General features: G+C 41.3%; 1 protein-coding gene across 1 annotated transcript in view; it reads right to left on the bottom strand.

Annotated features, from left to right (window-relative positions):
• TEC (tec protein tyrosine kinase) overlaps positions 1–20686 on the bottom strand; it is a 71842-nt gene that overhangs the window by 11236 nt on the left and 39920 nt on the right. Inside the window, exons 3-10 of the mRNA XM_066631647.1 lie at positions 14587–14691; positions 12063–12144; positions 9935–10063; positions 9413–9453; positions 6042–6223; positions 4756–4821; positions 2635–2689; positions 1746–1825 (exon numbers count right to left, since the gene is read on the bottom strand). Coding sequence (XP_066487744.1) covers positions 1746–1825; positions 2635–2689; positions 4756–4821; positions 6042–6223; positions 9413–9453; positions 9935–10063; positions 12063–12144; positions 14587–14691 — 740 coding nt within the window. The remainder of the gene's footprint in view (positions 1–1745; positions 1826–2634; positions 2690–4755; positions 4822–6041; positions 6224–9412; positions 9454–9934; positions 10064–12062; positions 12145–14586; positions 14692–20686) is intronic.

Raw genomic sequence — 20686 nt, 5'->3', positions numbered from 1 at the left:
CGTCGCAATACATTAAAAGAACAACAACAAAATATATAACAATGACCAATAAAAACACTCATCCTTAAGATTTATGGAGTTTCGAACGGATCTTTTTTGCGGCTTTGGCAAACTTTGCTACTTGATAAGTGATAGTAACATCTGTACCCGCAAGCAAACTACATAGCTGAGCAGGCAAGGGTCTATCATGCAATAATCTAAGTATACCAGCAAGAAATTGATTCCTAGGATGTTCATACAAGGGACAATTAAATAAATAGTGAAAGATATCATCAATAACCCCTAGTCCACATAGACAAACTCTTTGATAAAAAGGGGTATTATTATATTTCCCCTCCAACCAGGCCGATGGCATACATTGAAAGCGAAGAGCCGTAAATGCTTTTCGTAACGGAGCAGCAGTTAAATTTATAAAATAATTTTCCAAACCAAAAGATGTTTTAGAAACATGAAACCAAAATGCAGATGACATTTGGGGAATAATACATAAATCCATCCTCTTAGAATAAAGGCTAATTTTTTCTTTGAGCAACTTCTTGATTTCATTAGTAATAAGAGTAGGAAGGGACTCTACATTGAGTCCATATTCATCCATTATAGGTCTAACCAAATTTGCCCAAGACTCTTGTGCAGGATTTTGAAGTTGTTCTAAAAAACATTTCTTTGGAAGGCGGGAATCATTCATGGAGTTCAATTTTAACCAGTACCTAATGAGTGCAATATGACAGCTAGCTTCAATTGAAATCAATCCCACCTCAGCTCTTAAATATACAATTGGCGTTGCACGGGGAACAGATAAAAGAGATCGTATAAAAAAATTCTGGGCCAATTCCAAAATAGGGGACTTTGTGTATCCCCAGACCTCAGCCCATAGGTTATTTGAGGAATTATTTTTTTGGCAAACACCTCAACAGCTGGAGCAACTAAACTTCCACCGTGAACTCTAGTAAATTGAAGTAAAGATTGAGTATCTAAGTTATGAAATCTTTTATTAAACAAGATTTTGGTAAGCAATGTAACCACTTTTAAAAATATGCTTCAGTGCTAAAGTGGCTGCTGAAATTTATTGCTAGAAATAATTATGATCTTTGTTGTTCACAAAGTTTGCAAGAAACTAGTAAACACAGATACAGTAGATCATTAACAGAGACTAGAAGACCTACCTCAAACTTTACCCAGCAGTCAAGTTCTAGTGGTGTCTTCTTAGTAACTACAGTCGTGCATTGCTTAGCGACAGGGATACAGACTGGCACCCCCATTGCCAAATGAGGCTTGATGTGTCTACCAGGTTCAGAATGCCTATTTCGGGCAAAAACACGGCACTTCCAGTTCCCTGGGAAACCAGGAGTCTAAGAAAAGCCTCCAAGGCAAGGGGAGCGTGGCTTTCCTCAACTTTGGAGGCTGCAGGGGTGAACAGGGTCCAGCGGTGGCTGTTGCATATGCGGGCCATCGTTGGCTGGAATGTCGCTAAGCGACACTCACCTGTACTTAATAGGGATATACACCAAGGAATTACAATTGGTCAGCTCATTTGGGATAACTCTCTTCCACCACATTTTTCTTCTTTGGCAAAGAAAACATTGGGGGAACTCAACTGCTGCTTAAGTGTGAAACGGCTCTCAGTTGCCAAAGCTCCTGTTCTACCTGCAGCATTTCACACATTCCCAGTCACACTGCTGAAACCACTATGATGCATGATAAAAAAGGGGAAATGCCTGTTACAATCAGCAGTTTGAGCAACTTACCCTCCAAATTTAGCATAAAGGGATACTGTATATAAACCTACTTGGCTGGAGTCTCTCACCATAAAGCCACCTTCTTTATCCTAAAATCCAAGGAAAAACGCAAGGTTTATGCACCAAACTTTGCTACTTTTCTTATTTGTATGCATATGGATAATTAAGCAGTATGACATCACATTTGTGTTTGTTTACAATTTTGTACAGATCGTGCCTTGTTATCCTCTGGGGTTCTGTTCCAGAACCCTCAGTGGATTAAAAAAAAAAAATCAGTGGATACTGAAACAGTGAAAAAATAGCTTTAAAGACCCACTTCCAGGTTTCTTGGTCTATACCTAGGGTGCCCAAACCCCGACCTGGGAGCCACTTTCAGCCCTTGGGGACCTCCAATCTGGCCTGCGGAGAGCCCCCAGTCTCCTATGAGCCTCTGGCCCTCTGGAGACTTGCTGGAGCCCGCACTGGCCCAATGCAACTGCTCTCAGCATGCGGATGACTGATTGACCTGAGCTGTGGGACAAGGGCTCCTTCCACTACTTGCTGTTTCACATCTGTGTTGCAGCAGTGACAGCGAAGGAAAGGCTGGTCTTGCTTTGTGCAAGGCCTTTTATAGGCCTTGAGCTACTGCAAGACCTTCATTCATTCATATAAGTTCCATCTCTAATAAATTCATTTATGTAAATTTATGCAAATTTTAAATGTACATTAATTGTCTTTTTTCCTGGTCCCTAACATAGTATCAGAGAGATGATGTGGCCCTCATTCCAAAATGTTTGGACACCCCTGTTACAAGGCATTTAAAGGCGGACCTAGATATCAGTGGCGAGTCAAATCAGTGGATGCCAAATGTGGATAACTAGGCACGATCGCTACTTCAAAATACACTACACATGCTCACCTCATTTCTGAGGAGTTGTTCTGCCTTACTTCTGTTCAGATTTCTGCAGTACCACCTAAAGAGTAAGAAAGTCAAAAGTTGTAATATGCTAGACTGTGCCTGTTGCTGTTGGAGTTATACTTATAGAATACTTCTATTTGAACCCTAACTGGACATATATCTGGTGCAACCATAACATTGCTAATTTCCTAATGAGTAGAGGTGTGCTTTTTTTGGTGATAATGAAATAAAAACACCTAACATCACTTTCTGCGCTTTTTGGGGGAAAAAAAATCTGCAAAAAATAAAACAATTTTCTAACACCAAATTGACTCTGTAATGACTCTAACATCTAATTGAATCTGTGCCTGTATCTGTTCACACTATACCACCTGTATCATCTACCCTGTCCTCTTTTAAAGTTATTAGAATTTATAATTATATTTTATTAAAATGCATTTTTGGCAGAAAAACAAACACCACCACTTTCTGCACTTCAGGAAAAACCATTTAACACCTCTGCTAATGGGGGTTAAGAAATTGGAAACAGCTGTGGGCTCACTCCCTCTTTTATTTGTAGTATGAACTCTCCACTAATTGCTTATCACTTTGCTCTGCTTTAAGCATGATTTAGTATGTATTATTATTATTAATTATTAACAGTATTTATATACCGCTTTTCAACTAAAAGTTCACAAAGCGGTTTACAGAGAAAAATCAAATAACTAAATGGCTCCCTGTCCCAAGGGCTCACAATCTAAAAAAATGCAAATGAATACCAGTAGACAGCCACTAGAACAGACAGTGCTGGGGTGAGGTGGGCCAGTTACTCTCCCCCTGCTAAAAAAAGGAGCATCCACTTGAAAAAGTGCCTCTTACCCAATTAGCAGGGGTATGTATAGGGCTCACCCTGGCAACACCACTGAACATGGATAGGGTTGATTGAGACTTCATCCCCAGCAAGCTCCAGGTCAGGCTGTTTCCCTAATTGCTGAGGCCTCTGACATGACAGAAAAGGGATTGAATTACCCTTGTTGTCACCAACCTTTCCCTTTCCTAACATAAGAACATAAGAACAGCCCCACTGGATCAGGCCATAGGCCCATCTAGTCCAGCTTCCTGTATCTCACAGCGGCCCACCAAATGCCTAGCTAGCTTTTAACCTTAAACTAAACTCTGCAGAGAGTTAGACTTTTAACCTCTATCTATCCTCTTTCCTCAGAGGAAAGGATCTGCCTCCTGGGCTGCTCAATCCTTCTCACTATGAAGTCAGCATGCATATTCACTGCACACACACTCAGTGGCTCTTCCAACTCCTGTTAGAATTCCAGGTCTCATGGTGAGGATGGGTGTGTCCCTATTGCCATGGGTACAGAAATGAGAGTCTTGATGCTTGCAGGCAATGTGTGGCCATAAATGGGTCTTCCTTGAGTCCCTTTGCCTCTCCCACCATTTGAGAGCTTCTCTTCTGCTTTCAGCTAACCAGCAGAAAGAGCAGTAGTGATTAGATGGCTGATGGGGACAAAACCAGGACACAACATTCATTTGTACTGCCAACCATGATTAGCACTAACAGGTTCCCCCCAACCAAGGTTTGCAAACCTGCTTCAAACTCTGGGTAAGTAAACTCTGGTTAGTATTTATCATAGTTGGTGTAGATGGTACACTAACACATGATTCAGGCAGACAAGCAAGAGATATGAGAATATTTGTCCTGGAAAGAGCAAGCTGCTCCTGACCTCTTATGCATGATTTAAAAACTGGCAGCATTATGAATACCTAGATGTGCAAACACCCAATGTAGTCTCAGCATCCAATGTAATGTGTGCAACAGCCCTTAGCCATTCCATTACATCAGAACCGCTACCCTATGCACACTAACCTAAAAGCTCTATGTTCTAATCTTATCCCTGGCTAACACACAGTTAATCTGAAAGAACCAGGCAAGCACATGAAGAGTCCTTCTGCAGGAAAAAATCCATAAAATTCTAGAATTTGTCTTAGGCTACTCTCAGCAAAGAGTCAAAAGAAAGATATCCTAGACTTAGAAGTTAAGAGCTCACTTGACTTAACCATATGTTTTCATGGCAAGATAGTCACGTATAGTTTACTCCCATTTATTATATGTGAATATTTACTTACTCATACTGGTCTAGACTGTTGGACTTCTTCCCTGTTACATAGTTGCTTGGAATATATCCTTTGTTTCTAGAATTGACAAAAAGAAACACCATTCTTAGAAAACATAAATCAGAAAGTGCCTTGACACAGGGGGGAGGATTAATTTATTTAATACATATCTGTGTTACCTTTCCAGCCCATATAAAAGCACTCAGCCAGAAAACAACTCATTATAAAACAGTTTTCAATGGATTTATTTCTATTGTCAATTAGCAAATTGTAGCAGGAAATACTGTACCTTGGTGTTAAGCAGTTTACATACTAATATGAGCTGAATGCTGGTTCATACTCCCAGCAACTAACAAAATTCATTGTTTCCTACTTGCTGAAGAGCCTTCAAACAAATTCTGAACCCATCTACCCAATCTCCATCATAAACCCATGAAGTCTTGTGCTTTAATAAATCCTGAAGTATATTATTCTTAAACATGCACAGAGGCAATGCGACTGTATTTTGTAAACCTAGGTTTTCCTTATTTATTATCTTTAAACCCTACCCTTCCTCTAAGGATCTCAGCAGTTTACAATTACAAGTTCTACAGGGTAGGCTGAGTTATGGTGATTTGCTCAAAGACACTCGACTTTGCTCAAAGACACTTAGAGCACCTGAAGTTGAATACTTTCTAGCCATTATGCATTACATAGGTTTTTCTTGACAGTTTTTTTCACGGAACTGCTTGATACAGTTGTATGAAAATCATCCCTCCCCCCCCCCCAAAAAAAACCCTTAGCAGAGGGTATAAGAGTAGTTATGACCATCACATGCATTCATTCATTCGTATCTCACCTATCATTAAATAGTCCCCCAAACAACTATTTACAGTACAGAGCAGCATTTCTCAACGTTTATTTGAGCCGTATCATTTCGCATGATTCACCTATTGGAAATACCACTGGAAGTAACTGGTGATGACATTATTGCCAGTTGCATCTGGGTTTAGAGGTCAGATGCAACATGACAAACACCTGTAAGAGGCTCAGGGTAGACAGAAGGGCTTTTCAGAGTGTGTGAAAAGCATGCTTTGAAGCTCTGCCCACAATCTGAACCTCCTACCAATATCTGTCACATCATGTTGTTAGTCTTGCTGCCATATGTCTGGGGGTCCTATAAGTACCACCAGACACCACCCTCAAGTCACTGATGGTACTCGTAGCATTGGTTGAGAAACACGGGTACAATGTATGTATCATAGGTACAATTTCTCAAAATATTAGAAACAAACAAAAAAAATCGAAATACTCCTTACCCAAATTTATCTCTTGCTTTCCACCAATGAATGTCGTTTTTTTCTATTACTGTATATTCTTGACCTTTTTCTAACCTCAAGTCATGAGGTTCCGTAGGTTGAAAGTCATACATGGCCACTACGACTTCTTCGTCCTCTTCCTCTTCTTCTGTGGGAACAGGAGGTGGGGGCCTTCTTTGAAACTGAAATAATTATAACCATTTTTCCATTATTATAACCATCTTGAAAGGTTCTAATAATGATGTAATTATGATTGTTATTAAGAACGCTGAGGCTGCATTTCTAAACTGGACAAATTTATGAATGAAGCCTAATAATATTTTTCCCCCAGAAGTAGTCAGATGGAAATCATTAAGGTTATGGAAGCTTATAAAACTGGCTAGGGCTCTTCATTATGAAACAATGACTTGCTCAAGACACTGTCATTACAGGTGGCTTCTTTAAAGAGAGAGAGAGAGAGAGAATTAAAAAGTCACTGTGGTATTTGATGGAGGTCACTGCCTAAAAGACAGAAACTCACATATGAAGGGTCTGTTATAAGCATATTCCTGTGAATAATGACAATGGCATGGAATCAGTCCAGTCAGAGAATAAGAGAACATATCCCTTTATGGATAGTCAATGGTTAAAGACAAAGAAGTAGAGAGAAGGAATAAATGGGCAATCAATGGAGGGAAGTAGTAAGTGAGGACTCCTTCACAGCATAATTTAAGTTATTCACTGGATTTTAGGAGTTTGATATTTATATATTTTTTAAAATCTTATAATGCCTATATTTTTTATCATACTTGGAAGTGGTTTTGAATGCCCAGGAGGGAGATAAAGCAAGGTATTAATTAATTAATTAAAATTAAAGAGGGAATATGACTGAGACAAACTTATTCAAGGTATGGAATGGGAGAGAAAAGTTTTTCTTCTGCTCTCACAGTACTAGAATCGGGTCATTTAATGAAACTGACTGGAGGGAGATTTAGAACAGACGAAAAGGTAATATTTCACATAGTACATTGTTGAATTTGTTGCCATAAGATGTGGTGATGGCCACTGATTTAGATCAATGTTTCTCAACTAGTGATACAGGTACCACTGGTGGTACCTGAGGTAGTGCCTGGTGGTACACGAGGGACCCCCAGACCCCTGCTGCGTGGCAGCAAGACCAGCAACGCAATGTGACAAGGAGAAGAGAAGGCTCAAATTGGCCAGTAGAGCTCCAGTGTGCACTTTTTGTGTACTCAAAAAGCACTCCCATCCACCCTGAGTCTCTTACCAGTGCTTTGTTGTGGTGCATCTGGCCTCCCAATCCAGAAGTAACTGGTGATGACATCATAAGAACATAAGAACAGCCCCACTGGATCAGGCCACAGGCCCATCTAGTCCAGCTTCCTGTATCTCACAGCGGCCCACCAAATGCCTTAAGGAGCACCAGATAACAAGAGACCTCATCCTGGTGCCCTCCCTTGCATCTGGCATTCTGACATAACCCATTTCTAAAATCAGGAGGTTGCGCATACACATCATGGCTTGTACCCCATAATGGATTTTTCCTCCAGAAACTTGTCCAATCCCCTTTTAAAGGCGTCTAGGCTAGACGCCAGCACCACATCCTGTGGCAAGGAGTTCCACAGACCGACCACACGCTGAGTAAAGAAATATTTTCTTTTGTCTGTCCTAACCCGCCCAAAACTCAGCTTTAGTGGATGTCCCCTGGTTCTGGTGTTATGTGAGAGAGAAAAAAAAAGCTTGTGTCGAGGGCTGACTTTCAATAGATCGCAGCGAGGGAGCTGCTCTGCTACGTATGAAACCCTGACCCAGAATCAGGTCGTCTACGAATGATTTAGCACCGGGTTCCCCACGAACGTGCGGTGCGCTACGGGTGAGAGGCGGCCCCCTTCCGGCCGTGCTCCGCTCCCGAGGCGGACGGTTCTCCGCACCGGGCCAGCAGAGGGGGGGACCCCCCCCGTTCCCAGCCCGGCTATCTGAGGCCAACCGAGGCTCCGTGGCGCTGCGGTATCGTTACGCTTAGGGGGATTCTGACTTAGAGGCGTTCAGTCATAATCCCTCAGATGGTAGCTTCGCCCCATTGGCTCCTCAGCCAAGCACATACACCAAATGTCTGAACCTGCGGTTCCTCTCGTACTGAGCATTATCACCAGTTACTTCTGATGGTACTTCCAATAGGTGGATGATGCGAAGTGGTACAGCAGGGGACAAACACTGAGAAACACTGATCTAGATGGCTTTAAATGGAAATTGAACAAAGTTGTGGTAGAAGTCCACCTCTGAACACCAGTTGCAGGAGAGCCATGATGCCAAAAAAAAGTCTGCCTTTCTCTCCTGCTTGTAGGCTTCCCAGAGGCAGCTAGTGAGCCACTAAGTGGGTGTTTGTCCTGATCCATCAGGGCTTTTCTTATGACATATTTTGCAATGACCTCATTGGAACATTTCAATATGAAGTTCTTAGGGAACTACCTGGGTGCGGGCTGCATCTCTCAAGGTGCAGGACACAGAGCATAACTACATTATCTCAGGAAACAGAAATTGTTCCCAAAACTTTAATTAATGCAGAAGTGGAGATGGGGCATCAGAAGGAATATCTAGTCATTCCTTCACATGATAAATTTCCCCTGGGATTGCTCTCCTCTCAAGGCTGCTTGGGGGAAAAATGATGTTCAACACAACGGGAGGGGGTGGGATTGAATGGGAGAACTGATGACCAGAGAAAAAGTTAAGCAATGCCTCTTTCTAATCCTCCCCCTCCCATGTTAGCACAATGAGGCAAACATGAGGTTGCTTCAGAACATATAGCTTAGCCCTAAAGTCTAAGGGCTAAGCTTTCACTGAGAAAGTCAGAGGGGGTTGAAAGTGAGGCAGGCCACTTCACTTCTATATTATTTAACTGATATCCCACCTTTTCAAAGTATAAAGCCAGCACCAGGTGGCTATCAACCAAAAAAAACATTGTATTAAAAGCAGCAGTTAAACACAAACCATATCTCTGATAAACTTTTAAGTTTTGTGTAATAAAGTATATATGGAAATGGTATTTAAAAGTCAGAAGAGAGGGAGCCTGCCAGATCTCTCTGGGACAAGAATCCTGTAAATGAGGCAGCATCACCAAAAGGCCCTGTCTCTCATTTCTACCCACCGAATGAAATTCTAATAGTAGCAGGTGAGGGACCAGAGCCTCAAATGCTCATCTCAAGATTTAGACAAGTTCAACATGGGAGCAGACAATCCCTATACTGGACCTGTACTTCACAATACTGTAATACTTGGTTGTATTACAAGGAGATCCTAATCTCACAAAAGTATTAAAATGATTGTAAATCTTATTATCAGCTGTAGATGTTCAGGGTCAATTCTCCCCTTACCTTATTTTTATCTGGCATTGGCTGAGGCAATGTCCTTATACCTAAAACAAACAGAAAGCAGCACTGTAAAATTTAAAGATAGCTGTTGAAAGTTTAATGAACATAAAGATTTTTACAAATATAATAAGATTAGGAGCAGTGCAGACAGAACACTGTTGATTGTTTAACCACAGCCAAGAACCTGAGAAGAATCCACAAGGTTGCACACACTGTTCCACCTTTTCCCTTGTGGTGTGCAAATTCTCCCTACTGGACCCAAACATGGCTGACTATTAAGTCACGTTGACAGAAAACACTGGTACAGCTTTGCAGGGATTCTACTTAACCAAGTATATAAAACTAAATTATTAAATGTGGTCACTGTAATTTGTGTGGTGTGCTGAATACACTGCAAGAGGATGATGTGGGCAGAAACTTCTGACCATCACTAGTCTACTGTGGAAGCAATCATAGAGATGGTGACCACACAAGTCAAAATAAATGAAATTACATCTAGGAAATACAGGAAACCCGAGCACTTACTATTTTCAAAGAGGTTGTACTTCTCACATCCAGGTGCTAATTTCTCTGTTTGCCTGCAACACTGGTAGATTCCATCAGTCCAGAATTTAGGATGGAATTTTACCATTATATTATTGTTGTTCCTTATTTCTACAAAAAAGCAAATGTCTGTAAAAAATAAACTTTCAACATGTTTTTGAGTAATTCAATCTAAAAAAACTAAACATATTTCTACATATTGTCTTGAGCCTAATTATATTTTAACATGAAAAGCAAGATGGATAAAAACAACTATACAGACTTTATTCAAAATTGTTAAGTCAAGTCACCTAAAGCAAAATATAAGATTACAGGTGGCGCCTTGGTACCTGTGGGGGATTCGTTCTTGGATCCCTTGCAGATACTGAAAACTGCAGATAAAGAAATCTGCAGTTTCAACCCCTTTTAACCCTTTAAAGAAAACTGGAGCTGCACTCTGGTTGTCTCCAGAGGGCTATCTGAAGCCCACAGAAGCCATGCATGTCCCCAGACCTCAGAATGCCTTAAAAGGTAGAAAAACGTCACCTCTGGTTTCCCTTATCTTTTAGCACTACGGGGCCATTCTGAAGCCCACAAAGGCCATGCGCAGATGCATGTGGCCTCTGCATGCTTCCGAAAACCCTCCAGAGGTGACTGGGGCGCAGCAGATAAACAGGCTCCACCTGTACTTACAAGTCAAACCTATGCACATCTACTCAGAAGACAATCACATGGCATTTAATGAGACCTACTCCCCCAAAAAGTGTGCGCACTTACCTGGGGAGTAGGTTCCATTTAACTCCATGAGACTTACCTCTAAGTAGACATGCATAGAATTGGACTGTTAGATACTTCAACAGTTCTGGAATTTTCTCTCAATGCTGCTTTGAGGAAGGTATGAAAAAGAATTGTATTTGTTTTGCTGCTCACATGATGCAAAACCAAATATTTTTTTTTAAGTGGTAGGGATGTTTAACGATCATGATGAAGCTACATCTACTATACACGTAGCAATTTTATACTATCCTGCCTTCTCTCAATGAATCCTGGGAACTGTAATTTGGTGGGGTTCACAGAACTCTCTGCTAGGAGGTTCATTGTTCCCTCAGAGGATCATAATTCTCAGGATGGAACTATAGGTCCAACCTTGTTATACACCGATTTTTGATCCACGGATTTGACTCAACACAGGTGTCCACTGGAAATGAGAAGGACTGTGCTGATCCCTGGAGAAGGGGGGGGAAGTGTCCCTATACAATCAAGGTTTAAACATTATTTTACAACAGTAAGAAAAGCAATTTCTAAACCTCAATTGTAAAAGGAAGCATTTTTTCACCTTCTCCAGGGATCAGGCAGACAATTAGAAACACAAACAACCTCTTTCCTTTGCCCTGGCTAGCTAAACAATTGAATGTGAAAGCTTTTAATTACTGCATTCCATTCTTCAAAGAGCCAGAGAGGGGGTCACTTGCATTTCTAATTGCTGCAGCATTTCTAATAGTTGTGCCTCTCCACAACAGTAATGGAAAGGAACTTTTTTTTAAATTGCTCTTATTTAACATGGTTTTTGGCATCCACAGGGGTTCCTTTACCAATCTAACATCTAGAGCAGTGTTTCTCAATGTTTTGTCCTCTGCTGTACCACTTCATATTGTTCACCTATTCAAAGTACCACCAGAAGTAACTGGTAATAGCGACGAACACAAGTAAGAGGCTCAGGGTGGATGGAAAGGCTTTTTCAAGCATGGAAAAGCATGCTTTGGAGCTCTGGCCATTCTGCTGAGCCACCTACCACTGGTGGTTGTGTCATGTTCCTGATCTTACTGCCAGGTTTCAGATGTCCAGCGAGTACCACACGACACCATCTCAAGTACCACTGGTGGTACCCATCCCAGTGGTTGAGAAACACTGATCTAGATCCACTCTTAGGATTCTCCCATGAAGGGGGCATTACTGTTGGAACCTGTTTAAATCTGTAACATGAGGATATTTATGAAGACTTGATGAGTACTACTGGCCTCTTTTCTATGGCCATTTTCTGTTTCACAGTTTGGGAACCACTGCACTACACCACCCTGACTCTCTACTACATTCTCCACTACATACAAGCTTAATAAACAGCTGCCATTACCTTCTTTCAGATTCCTGACCCACTGATCCCTGCTGTATACCGTGGGGGCAAAAATATAAAGTGTATTGTTATCATACACAACCTAGAAAGAGAGAACAAAATAAAGGTCACTATAGCAATGACAATATTGACTGTGCAGCCACACCACATTCAAGAACAATTTTAATTTAAAAAAAATATCTTGCATTACGTTCATTTTCAAAGTTCAGACTAGGTCAGTGGTTCCCAAACATTTTCAACTGGCACCACCCTTGACCTACTGGGCCATTGGCTTCAGCTCCCCATTAGGGCTATAGTCCTATATATTGTATAGGCTTTTTGCAAGGATTCCACTGCTTCCTGACTGGTTTCTATGGGAGTCATGGTTTACAGTTTGGGAACCACAGGACTAAGGGAACACAAGATGCATACCTAGCAAAAGCAAAGTATTAACTGATGCTACACTAAGTACAGGTGTGCACCACTTAATGACGGAGATACCTCTCTTATCCCCGTTATGTGATTAGGTCATTAAGAGAACATTCAGTCCAATCTATTGCCTTTGTTGTGTAAACTGACATTCCCTGCCAGACACTAGCTGCCTGCACAGGCTACTGGAGACAATTGCCTCTTCTTTGAATTAAGAGCCTCTGTGTTGTATAAACAGACACTCAGCTGCAGGCTATAGGAGTCGCAATTGCCTCATTAAGAGCATCTTTATTGTGCTTTGACCACAGTCATATATGCGGTCCACTAATAAGCAAACAGTTGTTAAGCAGCTGTATAATCATTCCTAGTATAGCTGATAGCAGAAATAAACAAACCTTTGTTTCTTTACATGGATTAAAGTTTGCTTCATTTTAGTTTACCATACTCACTCCTAACCCTGATATTTAATCTTTTTAAATCTATGGGTGTTTTTTTAAATCTGAAAATTTATATTCCAACTTGTATTGAATCTGGATGTCTCTGGTTCCGTCCACTGCAGAAATTCCGCTAGGAATGAAACTAGGATAGTTATCCAAGCAGGACAACTTCTGGGGGTTGTTATTTTAAAGTTTCCTTTCACATGCAAAAGGAGTTCTTCCACAGAAGTAAGTGACTTCCTAGGAAGAGAACCTTAGAATGCAACCCTTGGTATAAAGTGCCCTTTTCAAAGTATTTCTCCATCTTTTTGAATTTACTTCCTCTTCTAAACATACTGTACTCTGTATAGTACTCCCATTTCTGTCCTTCTCACCCTCCAACTCAGGGACAGGATCCAAAGAGTCCATTAGGAGCTGCAGTTGGAAGGGTGCATATACTAAAGTGCATGTGCAAAAGAGTTTGAGTGATCTGATGGATCTTGCTGGATTCTGTCCCTCACATGTAGAATTGCAGTTTATTAGAGACTCTTCATTAACAAAAAACTGCTTTGCCATACATTGTCTGATTTGTGCAGTTTTGATTTGTACCAAACACTTGTGTGTGTGTGTGTGTTTTTAAGGAAGCAAAAACAGATTGCAAATGGAATAATAAAGAGCATAAGGAGGCAAACAGCCCTGCCCACAGGTCAGAGCAGTAATGCACTTTATGGAATTTTCAAATAAAACAATATTTGTAGCATGGTAAAATGAGGCATGTACATATAATCCTCTTCAAAGTGATATTGAATCTCATTAACGATAAAGGCAAGGGTAAGTGGTAATATGATAAATGATAAAAGTGAACCTTTAATGAATTAAATAAACTTTTAATGACAAAGGGTAATGATAAAGGTAAATAAGACTCATTCAGAGAAAGTGGTAAAATGAGGTGTGAAATTCTAGACCACTGTTTCTCAAACAGTGGATCAGGACCCAATAGGTGAGTCACAGGCCAATTTCAGGTGGCTCCCCATTCATTTCAATATTTTATTTTGACTATATTAGACTTGATGCCAACATGGTATGTGACTCCATTTGGGGATTTGTACCTTTAGCAGGCTACAATGTATATGCTTTTAACAATGATAGTTAATGGGGCTTACTCTTGGGTAAGTGTGGATAGGATTGCAGCTTGTTAATTTTTCCTGCTTGATGATGTCACTTCCAGCCATGACATCACTTCCAGGTTAATGACATCAATTCTGGTGGGTCCTGACAGTGTGTCATTACAAAAAGTGTGTCCTGGGCTAAAATGTTTGAGAACCACTGTTCTAACTATCCTACATTAGGTAGGAAGTCAAATTTTAGAATGTTTTCCAAAGCAAAAACACTCACTGCATGTAGCAAATGAAGACAATGGAAACTAGATTTAGCATAGTGGTTTACTATGGAGATAATACTTTTTTTGCATGGTGGGGAGACTCAAAATGTTACTCCCAAACTGCAGGTTGAAATGGAACATTCCAAAATTCTATCAGTTTAGCCTCACTCCTTGTAATGTGCACATGCAAAGAAGATCGTGGACATTAAGTGCAAACCAGGAAAGTCAAATGCTTGATGAAATCCTGTGAACCAGACAGTATTATAACTATGAATTTAAGTGTGACACCAACTGTGTTCTTAAATCTGACAGAACGTACCTGGAATGGATATTTGTTCTGACAGGGAATAATGACACCATCATTCTTCACAATTTCCACACACCTGATCCTGGAAACATCAACTGATCCTTTTCTGTACTTCTTCTGCAAAGTGATGAACAAACATGGTATAAAGAAAAGAACAGATACCTAAAAGGCATCAAATTTCAGTTCAATTACTAGAGTACAGATATGATGAAATTCAGTCCAACAGGCTGTGCCAAGAGAGGGCACAGTTGTTCCAGTGAAACCTGTAGAACCAGGAGGAATTAGGGCATTGCTCCATCGCAACATTCCTGAAGGTGGTGCTCAGACGCACAAATTATTGGAAGCTGCCAGCTAGAGTAAATGCAAAACAGAAGCCAGCAGAGTGAAGGTAGGCACAGGAAAAACCCACACAGAGCTCAACTTTCTCACGCAGCATATCTGGTTCATTTACTTTGATGCAATTGTCACTCAAGGCAGAGTTCTTGCAAGTCACTCCCATAAATGCAATTATAATGAGTCATCTTCAGAAAACGACACGGGAATGCCAAATAGATCTTTGCATATCTGTGTCCGATTCACGAGTACCCATGAGTGCATAAATATTTCCTGTATTACATATTTTAAAACAAGAGTGACCTGCCAGAGTCCAAAGCTGAAAAGCAGCCCTAAAACACACACATACAAAAATCACATAGGTGCTCCCTAGCAGATTAGAGAGAACCAACCCTGGAAATGGCTGGGGGGGGGGGGGGGAAGAGACAATAACATCTGCTGCAGCACATGTTCCCAATCTTCTAGCTCAGATGGAACCATCCCCAGCAATTCATTGAACAGATCTACTCAATCAGACTCTGGTGCACTTGGTTTTCATTCATCTCATCCCACAAAGCAGCACTTCTGTTATGTGGGTATTTCATTTTCTGAGTATTCAAAATATAATATTTTGTACACAGAAAATGTATACTTCCTGCTTGATGAAATGGCTACTGTGGGTATGTGGTTTTCAAAGCGACTACAGGCATAGGTCCCTGTGACGCATTATGACACTTGGAATTTTATTTTCAGTTCTATTTTCAACTTCTAAAAATCTTGGGCAGGCACAAATATCTTACCACAGGTGAACAGCCATGAAATCATCTTCCTGCAACACTGCTGTGACATTTAGTGAACCTTTCAAACTTCATGGCAACAGAGTACTACTCTGCCATACAATTCCTGTGTGGGTATTAACTATTCCTCACATTTTTATACCGCCCTTCCTCCAAAGAGCTTGGGGCGGTGTACACAGGTGCCCCCTCCTTTTGTTCTCACAACAACCCTGTGAGGTAGGTGAGGCTAAGAGAAAATGACTAGCCCAAGCTCACCCAGGAAGCCCCATGGCTGAGGGGGGATTTGAATCTGAAACTTCCAGATCTGTCCACCTCTCAAACCACTACACCACCCTGGTTGTGGGTATGTACATCAAGCCATTTTTTTCTTAAAGTGATACAGCTAACTCCCTGAAGTCAAGCTATTATTAAGCACCCCTCCCCACCCTCCAATATGCTGTAAGTGCTACAACAGTGTTCTTCAACCTTGGGGTCAGGACCCCAATGGGGTCACAAAGCCTCAGTTGTGGGGTTGTGGCAATTAATGGGAATGAAAAAGGTTGAAGACCACTGAGCTAAAGCACTACCAGGTAAAGGGGGAGGCATCTAGTGCACCCCTTCAAGTACCAGGAAATTGTGTCTCAGTCCTGCTCAAGTTCTTAGCAATTGTGGTAAAATAGCTTTTACAAGTGCCATGCTTCATGGGAACTTTTTCTGGTCTCTCTAATAAGAGTATTTGGTTATATTGAACAGTGCTGGGAGAGCAGACAGGGTCTGGGGGGGGAGGACTGACAGTGGGGTCCCCAGTCACATACTTTATAAATTGGGGTCATAGCATGAAAAGGTTCAAGACCACTGTGCTACAGTATTGTAAATGAAATCATTTTGGGAATATTACAGAGAAGCTAAAATGCACTTGTGGCATGCTTGAAGAAGAAAGGCCAACAGACACTGCTTGGCACGTGGTGGATAAAATAAGAGCGGAGACTGAATTGGGCTATGAAGACCCTCTCCAATCTGACCCTCTTGACCACTCCTCATCCACAGCCAGCAAACAAATCCTCTAATCCTTCTCTCATGCTCACACACATCTCAGTGCTGGCACTGCCACCCAATGTAGGTGGCTCATTACCAGGAGCATGAGTGGAGCAAAGAAGATGGGTGCAGCCTCACATTGACTGACCAACCATGCCAGGGCTGAGCATGAGCAAACATGTGTTCTGTCTGAAAGCAGTGCAGGTCTAATATAACTTGATATAAATAAGAACAAGGGAGCACATGCAAGAAAGAATAACTCCCTAATTTCCTCCTCAGAAGTCCTCCGGTACTGCTGCAAAGACAGTACTGTGTGCTCAAAAAAGAATGGAACACACTGTACATTTTTCCCTCACAGAGCTGGAATCAAAGTTGTGATGGAAATTGCAACAACTAATAAGCATTAAGCCCCTCCACACAACTTCCATTCCCCAGTGTACTCCCCAACTTACACAGCAACACAGACCGAGAAGTAAAAAGTGTGTACTGAATGTTCATGCTTTACTGGCCAGCATCAGGAAGAATGGCAGGATGTATGCATCTAGATAAAGCTAAAAATATGCTTGAAACAACAGTCAACATTTCTTAAAATTAAAGGAAGACCAAACCTGGTATTGCACATATACTAGCGTCCTCAGGCTGTACTGGAGAATGTTAAGGAACAAGTCCCTGTATTTGTTGCGTTATTTCATATTGCTTTTATGCTAGACTTTGATGACACAAGCAGTTTTTTGCCTAGTCATAGGTACAGGTTAGTTATAATAGCTCGTTATAGACAACAAGTTACCAAGTCAGACCATTGGTTCATCTGGCTCAGTTTGGTCACCACTGACTGACAGCAGCTCTCCACCAATTCAGACAGGGATTTTTCTTTGTGCTACCTGGGGATATTAGGGACAGAAATGGGGACCTTCTGCATACAAAGGATGTGGACTACTCCTGAGTTACAGACCTCCCACATTTTCCTAAGGAAATTTCACACATTTATTTTGAAAAGTACTACATGAGCAGTGTGCCCATCCTTTAACATACAGTACTTTCAAAAACAAAACAAAACAAAACCACAAGCACTAGTGTGGCTTGTAGAGTATTGGTGGTGCTTCCACTGAACTGCAAATGTAGAAAGCAAGCAACTTTCAAGAAACTATGGCTGTTCACTGCAGTGAAATGGTGGGCAAACCACCTTTCCAGAAGATTGCTTTCCCTGAAAAACTACAAAAAGAGCCCCAGGGTATTATACCCACCTGTTTGGGGGAAGGAAAAGAAGCCCTTGCTATAGAATACTTAGTGGAAAAACTGTAAGTCCTGGGCCCTCATCATCATTACACATCAGGGTAGAAATTCCACTGTAATTATTTCAGGTAATAGGTTTGTGTGATTTCTCAGGTTCAGGGCAAGGAGTTCCCATTTCAATCAAAGAATCAAAGTGTAATTTTTAAAAACCAGTACTGTACAATAGGATTACAATTTGCAAAATACAAGCACACACTTATTTTAACTCATTTCTGCCCAGCGCACTGGTGTGCATCTTTGATCCCTGTTGCATATATGCAACGTTGGACAGAAATGGCTTAATTAGTTTTTGGCACTGGAAGTGGAGTAAAGGCCACAGAAGAAATCCTATCACATGGTGATGCAATTTCTTAAACAGGCATCGCCACAAGCTCTGTCCCATACTTAGCTGATACACTTTCCTATTCAACTAATAAGTCCCACTGATTTGTGAGACGAAGCTTGCTGATTGTGAGACAAAACTGGCTCCCAGGAAAACTGCTTTAGAACTAATGTGGTGCTCGAACATATTTACAGATTAGGCATGGATTTTGTTTCCTCAGTAAAGCCGTTTACCCACCAAGAAAAGGAGTTCTCATCTGAAATGGGCGGAGAGGAAGAGCATTCTTGGTACACAAGAAGTTGCCTCACATATAGATCAAAATTGTCAACTCTGATTGGCAGTAGCTCTCCAGATTTCAAACAAAAATATTTCCCAACTCTAACTGGTCTTTTACTTGGAACCTCTGACATGCAAGGCATGTTCCCTTACTGCTGAGCTGTAGTTCCTCCTGTCAAGTTGTGAACAGGACCAGCACGAGACTTCTCAATGCCCGAGACAGTGTGCCAAATACTGCCCCTGCCTTTACCAAGTGATGCACCCATTTCAGATCCTCCCAGTGGAGGAGACAGAGGTGGCTGCCCCCTGCCAAACTGCTGCCTGCTTCAGTTGGCCTCATGGATGAGCCGGCCCTGGTTGTGAGTAGGCCAAAGTTAAAATTCCTTGGGTTGCAATTGCTCTCTTTGCAAACCTGATGCAAGATAAGCAGTACCACTGCCTGCTGTAGGGTTACTTACAAAGTGCTCTGCTTATATACTTGTAAATAAATACTACAAAGGTGTCATGAGGAGAGCCTCATGACACCTGCTTAGACATCCAAAAGAGAAACTGAGCCCTATGGCACCACCATTTGATCTCACTGCTCAGGGAAGGGATGTGCATAACAGTATTGCTAAGAGTCTCACAGCTTTACAAAAAAAGTTGTTGAAACTTGGAAGTGATCAGATACTTACTCACAGCTACTTCCAGTATTTTCACAATACAATCAGATATTGCTACTTCCAGTATTTTCACAACAATGTGCAAACACAGGAGATCCCAGGAAGCACAAACCAGCTGCTTTGTGCCCAACATTGGAGATACAAAGCAATTTTAAATTATGTTGCCATGTTCAGAATGCTTTTGTCTCACCAAAACAAAAAAAGCATCAGCTTGATTAAACCACTACTAGATCAAGCCCTTGACGTTAAGATGTGGTATTTATGGAACTGCTGAGCCAAAACTTACTGAACTAATTAACATTCCCTCTCTCCCAGTGCTAACAGCAGATAGCAAGTTCAGCTATCTATCTCAGTGTTTCCCCAATTGTGGATCTGCACAGTGCTTCCCAAATTGTGGGACCCACCAGTGGGTCACAACCTGATTGTTGGTGGGTCATGAAACTGATAGCTGAGAAGGAAAATCCATGGAAGATCCTCAGGAAAGTGAAACTGAGCCTGCACTGCAGGTCGTGAGTAGTTGACTTTGCCTCAGTCGGTTTTGAACGACAGGCCTAGAGGAACGCAACGCCACCAGAATGGTGAACGCAGATCTGATCTGATGAATGCAGACCCCCAAAACACTTGAGAAGGAAATCCCTCTCTTCCAAGTGGACAAGTGTATTAAGCCCTATGGAAAACGGAGCTTCATGTGTGTGTTTACTCATGAGTAAGCAAATATGCCTTCGCTCCTATTTTAAGGCCAGGCAAAGGGGAATGCAAGGCCCCCAGAATGGTCCTGATCCAATGAACGTGGAGTTCAATGAACACTCCAGAAGGTGCCTCCCCCCACCATAGTAAAAAGGATAAAAACAGAAGCTTGAGCTGATAAGGTGAAACTTCTCTTTTCAGTCTCATTAAGCTAGGTTAATAGTGTATCATTTTAAAAAGTGATTTTACATTTTAAAAAGTAAAAAAAATGATTTTAAAAATCATTTTTAAAAAACACTACCAACAGTGTATCATTTTAAAAAGTGGGTCCCGGTGCTAAAAACTTTGGGAACCACTGATCTATCTGCATTTAGAATCTTTCAAGTCATTAGAGAAGTGTGAACACACATATAGCGCTCCTACAAAGCAAACACATATTCCTGGCATGCAGCAAGCTGCTGTTACAAAACATACATTTATGGCTGGATGGCAAACAAATTCTGTTTGGGCTGCGGGGTGAGATCAGTGACTTTAATGCATAAAACCAATGACACAATACCTATAATGTGTCCCTGGGAAAATGTTTCAACACCAGTCAGATTTTGACACCAATTACTTCAGCCTTGTTAATAAATTCACAAAATCGATTTGTACTTGTATAGAATCTGTGCCTCTGCTGAGCTTATTTGGAACCTTCTGCAGCTTACCACACTCCCTACCTCAAAGAAGTAGAACTAGCCAGTCTGTCG

Source organism: Tiliqua scincoides, chromosome 6, assembly GCF_035046505.1.
Source record: "Tiliqua scincoides isolate rTilSci1 chromosome 6, rTilSci1.hap2, whole genome shotgun sequence".
Lineage (NCBI taxonomy): Eukaryota > Metazoa > Chordata > Lepidosauria > Squamata > Scincidae > Tiliqua > Tiliqua scincoides.
The sequence above is the reverse complement of the archived record's forward strand: the minus strand, read 5'-3'. Positions and strand labels throughout refer to the sequence as shown.